The following is a 10,821-nucleotide window of genomic DNA, read 5'->3' as shown; positions in this document are numbered from 1 at the left end:
GATAAGGTATCAATACTTTTAGTTTTTAAAACACATTTGAGGTGCATTACATATAACATTTATAATAAGACTGCAGTTTACAGAGCCAAACACAAGACTGGATCCAAAGAGAATCATAAACAAATGATTTCTCCTGGATTCACTGCTGTTTTTGATTGAAATATGAAAATTCTGAAGAATGTTATCCACTTTCACAGAATGTTTTAGTACCCCCATTCAAAAGTATGTTATCTGCAACAAATGAATTCATATAGTCAAGATAACCATTTTAGTAAGTCTTTGTAGCAGCCAGAAAAAAGCTACAGAATTTCCAATGGATCCAAAAAACCCTCTTAATCGTTCTTACATAGTCAAGGAGATAGCTGTGTGCTCTCTGCTCAGCCAATCAGTGGTCTCTTATAACTGACACTTCATTAACTCTTCTGTGGAGGTTAGCACTGAGGAATGACAAAAGTGACCTGACAGCATGTGGCTTCACAACAAGGCAGTGCTGGTTATCAGAGGGCCAGCAGGGAAAAAGTGGGGAACAAAATTCAAATAGCAGTGTGTCCATTTAATACACCACTGCAAAACTGACCAAAAATGACATTAAGTTTTGGACCACAATCCTTTTTGGATGATCTTGGATTTAGACTTCTATCTTTCTGGTAAAAGAAACAACAGGGTCATGGTCGTCTACATGCCTTTGTGCACCCATTTTGGGGCTGGGGAAATTGTGGTACTTTATTCACTGTGAGACATCAACTTTTACCATTCTGCAGTGGGGTTCCTTCATCACTGTAGGAAATGGACAGCATTTATGATAGCTACCACCATTTTGTTTGCTTCTATTATTCAACAGTGGGGGTTCCTTGGTTTCACACATTTTATAGAATATGTAGGGCATTAAGGGCAGCCACTGCCATCTTCTCCTTCTCATGCCTAATTTGCAGATCTTCTAGTAGCTTCATTTGAGGAAACAGAGAGTCATAACTCATTGCTCGCGTCTGTTGGACATCTGCACTTTTCTCACTGGATACTTTGGGCACCTGCTGTGGCCGAGGAACCTTCTTGGCATATTCCAGGCTCTAAAACAGACAAAAAAAGAATAAATATCGGATTGAATTATTTGCCCCTTAACAGAAGTGTAAACATTTAAGATTTTTTGCAGATTTCCATTAAGACAATTCACAGCATAATACAGAAGTTTCACATTCAATGAGATTGCTAGAAGGTAGACAGCTTCCTGTTTTGGCTAACGAAATGCTGATCAAAAGACCAATATTTGGATTTCTTTCTGTGCCCTTGAATAAAGTAGTAATAATTATAACATTAAACAATGAAGTAATGGTATATACTGTATTTACCATCATCTTATAATTAATAGTAATACAGTATAATAATATACTGGAACAATAAACACAATAAAAATGACCAGTAATAATGCTGGTTATGAGTGGTGCCAGGTAATGATGTATATGTTGTTGTATTGCACCTTTTGCCTTGTGCTCTTATTCTTGGAGTTCTCTGTGACTTGGGTTTCTGGATGCTTTATCGGTTTGTTACGGTTCTGCTCTTGAATGACCTTTGCATATTCTTTTTGCCGTTTTATCTGTTCTTTCTGTAAAAAAGAGATGTGTGGATTTGAATTGAGAAAATAGAGAATAGAGCCTGTCCAAAGTCTGACATCATATAATCCAAGTAGTACATTGTTGTGGTATATTATATAATGGTGGTAATTATTATGCAATGTTGGAGGTTATCATATAGTGAAGGGTAGTATAAAGTGGTAGAGGTTATTAAATAGTGCAGGATATTGTTATGTAGAGGTTGTTCTATAGCAGTGGAGGGTAGTGTATAGTGATTATATAGTTTGGGAAGGCTTGTATAGTGACTGAGTGTAGTAAATAGTGGCAGCAGATAGTATTACAGCTCAAATAATTACCATATATACTCGAGTATAAGCCGACCCGAGTATAAGCCGAGACCCCTAATTTTACCACAAAAAAACTGGGAAAACCTATTGACTCGAGTATAAGCCGAGGGTGGGAAATGCATTGGTCACAGACCCCCCAGTATATAGCCAGCCAGCCCCCAGTAGTATACAGCCCAGCCTGCCCCCAGTAGTATACAGCCCAGCCTGCCCCCAGTAGTATACAGCACAGCCTGCCCCCAGTAGTATAGAGCCGTGCCCCCAGTAGTATACAGCCGTGCCCCCAGTAGTATAGAGCCGTGCCCCCAGTAGTATACAGCCGTGCCCCCAGTAGTATACAGCACAGCCTGCCCCCAGTAGTATACAGCACAGCCTGCCCCCAGTAGTATACAGCACAGCCTGCCCCCAGTAGTATACAGCACAGCCTGCCCCAGTAGTATACAGCACAGCCTGCCCCCAGTAGTATAGAGCCGTGCCTGCCCCCAGTAGTATACAGCCGTGCCCCCAGTAGTATACAGCCGTGCCCCCAGTAGTATAGAGCCGTGCCCCCAGTAGTATACAGCCGTGCCCCCAGTAGTATACAGCCGTGCCCCCAGTAGTATACAGCACATTTTAGTATTTTAGTATTGACTTGTGTATAAGCCGAGGGGACGTTTTTCAGCACATTTTTTGTGCTGAAAAACTCGGCTTATACACGAGTATACACGGTAATGCTCTTTAATTATGGCCCATTTATTATGCATAATCCAAACTTACATAACCACACAAAAATTAATTGGCCACATCTTTATTAAAACCATAAATAATTTAACCATTTCATTATCTGAATATATTCACACTTTTAACCATTCAACTTTAAACAACACCACATAACACCCTGCATACCAGTCTTATCTAAGGGCATGTAGGGCAGTGTTACCCCTGTTTCCCCAACTACATGACCCTCATTACATAGTCATGGAGTAACACATATGTGTAAAGTAAGTAAGGTCTTGTTTTTTTCTTACCTTTTCTTCGCTGATGGTGTGCACTGGTCCTAGGCCTCCTAACTTCACCTCTTGATTGAGAAAACTTTTTAACCTCTAAAATAAATTCAGGAAAACATTGAATAATCCCACCTTCAAATATGCTATAAAGTATATATTATATTTGTACCACTAACCTCTTATTATAGTCATAGGTGCTGCAGTGTCATCGAGATGTAGCAGAGCCAAACAGTGCATTTCAGATCTCTGGTTATGTCTTATTATACTATTATTACATCACTAATATTACCACATTCTATTATATTAAGTATTAAACATGCATCATTTATCACAAGTGAATACATTTTGCATAATTTGCTGGAGTGCTGCTTTTCTATCTTTGATTCATCTTTCATAAATTATTAAACTATGGAATTTGTATTTTATCCTATCTTGTCTGTTTACTGTTAAATCTAATGTGTGATTGTAAGTTTCTGTATCTAAGCCTTGTGTGTGTGATACTGTCTGTTGCACCTTTCTCAGTTATCTAAGCTTAGGATGTGAACTGCCTGCTATGCTATTCTAGTGCCATACTCTCCCCTATGATATATCCACTCTATAGAAGCCTATACTATGCGCTACTATCTACTAAGTATCTAAGTTTCTCATGTGTGATACAGAGAACCACTTGTAACTTAGAATAGTGGTTGTTGGAGACTGATAACACTACCCAGAAACAACAGATGAATATTTTGTTTTTTCAGAGGCTGCTCTTGCCTTTCGGGGTGGAAGCAGCAATAGATGTGCCTGGCAGCTGTAATAACACCCCAGGCAGGAACACTCAATAACACACATTAATGTAAGTCAATAATCTCCAGCGAGAGGCTGCCTGGCATGTGGAGAATTACAGAGCGGCAAGAATTTCATTTTCTCGGTAGTGTTTAGTGATATTCGGTCTGGGCTGATCATATCCATTCTCCAGTCTGCCGTTTGTGTCATATCTTATACTTCAACTAACTACCTAACTAACTTACTAAAACTTATATGGGTGTTTTGGGGCTCTGATCGCTTTGTCCAGGGATTCCTCTAGCTACCTTTGGTTGTCCCTCGATATTTCTCATGAATAGGTTCCCCTGTCTCACACTCTCTGTATCACTCCTCCCTTGGATTCCAAGACAAGCTCACACACACAGTTCCTGTCAGCATACAGCAGCGTGAGGAGACTAACTCTACAAGCTACAGGCAAGATAAGATCTGTATATGAGGGGAAGGAGGTACAGCAGAGCTGACTGTTTGTGTGATAAAGCAGAGTTAGCAGAGCTGACAGTGTTTGTTATAGCTCAGATGTTGCAGAGCTGTAGAGTGTCATTGTTTGTTATATACATCTCATGGATATCTCATCTCTGATCTGTCTCATATCTCTTTTCCTCTGTGTCAGATACTAGTTCGAAGGTAATTAAAAGTGGGGCAGCATGGTGGATTAGTGGTTAGCATTACAGCCTTGCAGCACTGGGGACCTGGGTTCAAGACCCAGGGTCAACATCTGCAAAGAGTTTGTATGTTCTTTCCGTGGGTGGGTTTCCGCCGGGTCCTCCAGTTTCCTCCCACACTCCAAAGCATACAGGTAGGTTGATTAAATTGTGAGCCCCGTTGGGGACAGGGAACCATTTGTCAAGGTCTGTGTAGTGCTGCATAATCTGTGTGCGCTGTTCAAATATAAGAATTAAATTACGTGTAGATAATAAATAATGTAACCAGATAATCATCTCACAGCACTACAGGAATCATGAAGTGTCTGCTTAGAGAGTCCCTGCCCACACTCATATTGTAAAGTAAGGGGGTTAAAATGATGTTATTGTGTAATCATCACTAGGATGTTAAAAATTGAGAACTTTCTATTATGGGCAAACTCCTTTAATAGCTTTTAAAGTGATAGCCACCAATCTTTAGTCCCAAGGTGGAGACATCTGTCACCACCGCATGGCCATTTTAACATATTAATGAATCCAATTTAAAGGCTACCAGGGTGGGCCCCCATTTCCTCCCCAAGGTAAAAAAATATGAGCAGGATAATAGTAGAGAGCGGGTAGCACTTCTGCCTTGCAGCGCTGGGGTCCTGGGTTCAAGTCCCACTCAGGTCAACATCTGCAAAAAAAAAGTTTGTATGTTCTCTTCGTGTTTGCGTGGGTTTCCTCTGGGTACTCTGTAATCTGTAGCTGCTATATAAATAAAGAATTATTATTATAAAGAATTATTATATTAGTGATGTTCCTCTGTAAACATCATAAGTGTCCATAGTGTGTGTATATGCAGGATAGGCACAGGAATAGTATTGTGCTCAAACTGTAATTGCAGGATTGTAGGAATGGAGTACGGTTCTCAGTTCTCATATACACCGAATAGGAGAAATGTTACTGTGTTAAAGTCCAAAGTAAACAAAACTATCTGTCACCAGAAATTACATTACTACAATACAAGAGCAATACAATACAATAATAAAGCTCCAAGAAAGTGTAAAATAAAATAATTTTAATATTCTGAATTTGCATGCTAAGGAAGTATTTTCAATAGAGTTGTGTTTAAATAGGAAATGTTTATAAATATCATTTCTCAATGTAATTCTTTAAGGATTCTGAAACAAGGATTATTAAAAAAAAGCGTAAGAAAAAATTAATTCTTTAATCATTTAATATGAGGAGCGCTGAGGTCTCATTAGCTTTACAATGGCTTTTTGCTTGGAAAAATGACATTTTATCTCACTGGGTGGAGGATATTTGCCAGCTTTGCCGCCATGTCCTCTAGATATTCCTGCTCGTAACATAATCGCTCTCTATTAATTATTGCCACTCCTGTTCTCCGCTGCCGCCTTTTCAGAGAGTGTGAAAGGCGCACAACTGAGCACAACAAGAAATCCATTGAAAGGCTGCAACAATTTATAACCTGGAACAAGGTCCTCGACCACAGACCAAATCAATAGCTGCATCAAAGGCCAGGTGGGATATTGCAGGAGGATAAGTGAAGCCTAGAGACACACAGAAACGTGCACATAATAACCAACATGACTGACATGGTGCGATGCTTCTGTGTGGGTGATTGCTATACAGAGACATTAACTGCATTCATCTCACATTTCAGAAGCATCAAGGAGATTAGGAAAAAAACCCTGATTTACAGGACTGGAAAAAGTGCAGAAGTAAATTTATATGACCCATTTAGGAATTTCCCCGAAACCAAAATTGTGGCCGTAATTATAAAAAAAATAAAATCTTTGCTAATCAAAGGAAATAAACCATATGGATTACTGTAGGTGGTTATAACCCACAGATACTTACACACTGGTGTGGGTCCTCTGCAACAAGATCTGTTCTTCTTGGATGACAATGGCTTATTTTTAGTGAAAAAGGACCTTTAAAAATATTCAGCCTCAGGGGCTCCTGTGTATGTCACAAAAAGCCTTCCTGGTTCCGCCTCCTTTCACCGACTTTCTGGCAGCAGAGAAGGTGTAAATAATTAGCAGCCAACAGAGCCAGAAGTGGACCTAATTTGCATAAGTCCTTTTTCACAAAAAACAAGCCATTAATATCTAAATGAAGAACAGCTCTTCACACACAAGGGTGTAAGTATGCATGAGGTTAATTTCCTCTAACAATCTAAGGTCCCATGCACACGACCATAACTGTGGCCATGATCTGGCCAACACAGATCACAGCCACAATAATAGTCTATGGCACCCGGTCACAGTGCGGTCACAGCTGTCTAGCTCTTCTAGAGAGGGTAGGAGCGCTCACTGCTCCCCTCTTCTCCACCTGGCTGTGTGCTATGCCTGGGTTCAGGCCCGGAGGGGATGATTGTTATTACAGACATTTTCCACTTTCAGGAAAAAAAATTTGATTGTCTCTTTAAATAAAAGTTATACCATTTCCTCATACTCTTTCTATATCAATTCCTCACAGATTCCCTAGATCTCTGCTTGCTGTCATTCAACAGGAAGCTTCTTGGTTTACGTCCTGTGGATAAAGACACAGGTGCATGGCTCGTAATAACACACAGCTCTGTACTAGATTTTTGCTGGAATAGAATAACCAGAACCAAATGTTGAGATGTGTACTTGGTCTAGATTCTCTATAATTTGTCCTGTACCCTCCACATTACAAATTACCTGTGTCATGCACATTAGGAGGTTGGTCAGGAACTAGAGTACAGGCTAAACACAGGTAGAAGTCCTCATCGTGTCCTCCTTTTCACAGTCGACCTTGCCCCCTCCCTAGAGATCACACTGATGTGTTCCAGCAGCGAAGGTGGAGATGTAAGCAAAGTTCCCCCTAAATGCTGTTCTGAGTGTCAGCCAAATGGTATATATCAAGTGCAATGTCCTGCCATTAGGGCGTGAGGGCAGCTAGATTCCCCTGGTACCTGAGTGGCTGGCTTGAGCGCGGCCTAACTGGGTAAGAGTCACTTGTCTAAGTGGAACAGGCCTTGTCCATGCAGGGTAGGTAAAGCAGGAGGTGCATGTAGTTCTCCCTGGGGCACTCCCAGTGTATGAGTGTGTTAGGGATCCTCGGGTTGGTGGTAGAGGGGAGGCCCTTGACTTACACAAGAGATGTAGAACATGAACTTACGCTTCCTTAATTCTAGAATCCTTAACAGCAATGGCAACAGGTTGAGGTAGAAGTCCAATCTGCCCAGGTCCAAGGTAGCTTGTAGGGTAACATCTGGCAAAGTATGCTCAGAGCCCAGTTTAGCGAATTTTGGGCTGAAGAGGTTAGGAGCTGCCTTGGCAGCTTTGTTATAGATCGGAGCTGCAGTAGGCCTAATAGGGTTGAATCTCCCTCAGATAGGACAGCTGCTTCAGGCTTGCTTTCTGCAGGCCGGGTGTCCTATAGAAGAGACTCTCAAAATCAATCTAATCAAACTCTCTGCTAAACCGGAACTTTCCAGCCACAGGGTGTTAACCTGGGGGCGGAGAGAGCGGACATCCAACTAGGGATCTTATGACAGAATTGGATTGACATAGATCAAACATCCCCTAACATTGAACAGTGTAAGCTTTCCCTTCTCATGCAGATATAATGACAGAGTATTACCCTATATAGCCAGTAGGTGGCATACATACTAAGTGCTTAAACACATCCTTAAAGGCAATGGATAAGTTATTAAAGGCAACTTTAGGAAGTACCCACTCATGTAAGGTTGGGTTGGCCATACCGCACTTACATCTTAAGGATGTTAGCAGGGTGCAAAGTTTGTAAGGGACCTGTCCAGTGGCCATTACAGAGACAGTAGAGCAGAGGCTACAACTGCAGGCACCTTGTTACTATCAAAGCTTGTTACTCACCACCTAACATTAAATGCATGTAAGAAGCTTTGCAACTGAACATGTCATAATATCATATCAAAGTATCATGCATATTTATTAATCCTATTATTATTTATTTTCAAGCACAAGTCTATGCTGTACCCCGGCCCACCACTCCTACTTTTCAAAAATGTGACACGAGGGGTGAGAAAGTGGGAAAGAGGAAAAAGATGGCACAGAAGGTTTGATAAGTCATCAATTTATCATATGCTGGCGTATCATGCATTGACATATGATGAAAGTTTTCCCCTCCCAGATACATCAGGAGGCTCCGGCACGCATCTTGTGCTGGTGTAGAATTCATCACCAGGTCCTGCCTGGTGTAGAATTGTTATAACCTTCGAACCTTCAGTCATGAAAAGCTAAAGTGAGTGCACATTGATGGGGGCAATCTGCCACTAGTCACGCCCACTTGATGTGGAGGTGGCACAAAGGGGGAAATAAGTCTGGATGAATCTCGCCGAATGTTTGCATCCAGAGTTTACAACCAGAGCATAGTACATAATCATCCACAAATCTCTCGCCTGTCCTGATACTTTTCTGCATCTACCCTGTATCTGTCACATTTTCTGGCACGTTCCTCTTCCCAACACAGAGCAAATTCCAAATGTCTGAGTGGAAGTGAGAGTCTCCATGATAACATAATTTGCAGAGTATTAGTAGTTTTACGGTTGCTGCTCTATCTTATAATCTTTAGTGTGTGATCACAATGCTGCAGATGATGGGGCTATCATCTCATTACTCAGGCTGGCGAGGAGTTAATAACGATAATGTTGGTGTGGAAAGATGTGCCTCCCGGCAGCAAGTTACTGTAATGTCTCCTATTTATGTCTCACATGGAACACTGCACCAAAAAAGTTCTGTTTTATTTTTTACTGAAACCATTTTTAAGCCAGAGTTTTATGAGAAAATATTTTTATGTCATATTTCTTCACTAGGGTCATGTGATATCACTGTGACCCCCGCCAGCGCATCTCGGCTCCTGGCTCGCTCCCCTCCGCTGTGCGCGCTCATCCCTGACTGCTAGGGCGCGCGCGGCACCTTCTCCAAATTTAAAGGGCCAGCACGCCATTAATCGGCGCTGGCCATATTGCCCAATTCTACGTAAGCCTGCCTCTTCCTGTAAGCCTTGACGGATCTTTGTGCCTCATAGCATAAGAGAAAGCTTCCAAGCGATTATTCCTGCGTTCCTGTGTGTTCCTGCGTTCCCGTGTATTCCTGTGTGTTCCCGCTCCTGAGTCCTGTGTTGCCGTGTTACCCGAGTTCCTCCGTGTTGCTGTGTTCCGTGTGCCTGTGTTCCCGTTCCCACCTGCCTGGACCTCCCGTTGCTGACCCCGGACTTGGATTTGACGTTGCATCTCTGCCGTCTGCTCTGCCGCCTGGACCTGACTACGAGATTGTCATCCGCTAAGGTACCTCGACCTCGGGTGCCACCGTGGGCTGGTTGCACCTGTGGAACGACCTGGTGGTATCCTGCCGCAGCAAGTCCAACCCGCTTTGCGGCGGGCTCTGGTGAAAACCAGGTGCCGCTTGGGCTCCGGTACCATGTGTCAGCTAGATCCTTCTCCCGCGGTGGTCCAGAGGATCCACTGATCCTGACGGTAAGATCCGGCCATGGATCCCGCCGAGGATCCGCCTCCCACTTCCAGACCTCGCTACCATAGTGATCCACCAGTCCCGGCAGATTGCCGCACAGTGGAAACAACTAGAGCAAGTTACCGCCATGCTGCAACAGCTGCTAGCTACCCAGCATCAGCAACAGTCTCCTGGGGTGGCCGGTGCCACTCCTGCTACCCTGGCTTATCTTCCTGCTGCTGAACCCAGGCTACGTTTCTCTTTGCCTGGCAAGTATGATGGGGATCCCAAGATGTGCAGGGGCTTCATCACCCAGTGCTCCCTGCACATAGAACTCATGCTGTCGCAATTTACCACAGAGCGGTCCAAGGTGACATTTGTCCTCAGCCTCCTTTCTGGGAAGGCCCTGGCCTGGGCTACTCCTCTTTGGGACAGGGATGACCCGGTTATCGCTACCCTCTCTGGCAGAGTTCCGGTCAGTCTTCGAGGAACCGGCACAAGCTTCCTCTGCGGAGTCTGCATTATTGAACCTGTGCCAGGGCAACTCATCTGTGGGAGAGTACGTAGTTCAGTACCGCACCCTGGCTTCCGAACTTGCCTGGAACGATGCGGCCCTCATCGCTACCTTCAAGAAAGGACTCTCTGCACAGGTCAAGGATGCGTTGGCAGCGCGGGACCTGCCGTCAACTCTGAGTGGTCTTATCACCCTGGCCACTCGAATTGACGTGAGGTTTAAGGAGCGCGCTGAGGAACTACGCTTCGAGTACCCCCAAGGCCGTGTTAGACGTCTTCCTCGCCTGGCACCTGTATTCCAAAAGCCGCTTCAGCCCCTGGTTGAATCTTCTGATGATGAACCTATGCAAGTGGACCGAGTCCGGCTTTCTCTACAAGAGCGTTCCAGGCGACGTCGGGAGAACCTGTGCATGTATTGTGCCAGCACAGAGCACTTTGTCGGGACTGTCCGTCCCCAACGTCCGGGAAACATCAGCACCTAGGCTTCTTGGGAGAAGCGT

At 43.5% G+C, this 10,821-nt stretch overlaps 1 protein-coding gene across 1 annotated transcript in view; it reads right to left on the bottom strand.

Moving 5' to 3' along the window:
* Positions 1-680: 680 nt before the first annotated feature.
* Positions 681-10,821, bottom strand: part of JHY (junctional cadherin complex regulator) — a 46,195-nt gene continuing 36,054 nt past the window's right edge. Inside the window, exons 6-8 of the mRNA XM_072156643.1 lie at positions 2,920-2,994; positions 1,475-1,600; positions 681-1,067 (exon numbers count right to left, since the gene is read on the bottom strand). Of these exons, the coding sequence (XP_072012744.1) occupies positions 867-1,067; positions 1,475-1,600; positions 2,920-2,994 (402 nt within the window). The 3' untranslated portion in view covers positions 681-866. The remainder of the gene's footprint in view (positions 1,068-1,474; positions 1,601-2,919; positions 2,995-10,821) is intronic.

The sequence above is a fragment of the Engystomops pustulosus genome, chromosome 6 (genome assembly GCF_040894005.1).
Source record: "Engystomops pustulosus chromosome 6, aEngPut4.maternal, whole genome shotgun sequence".
In the NCBI taxonomy this organism is placed as follows: Eukaryota; Metazoa; Chordata; class Amphibia; order Anura; family Leptodactylidae; genus Engystomops; species Engystomops pustulosus.
The sequence above is the reverse complement of the archived record's forward strand: the minus strand, read 5'-3'. Positions and strand labels throughout refer to the sequence as shown.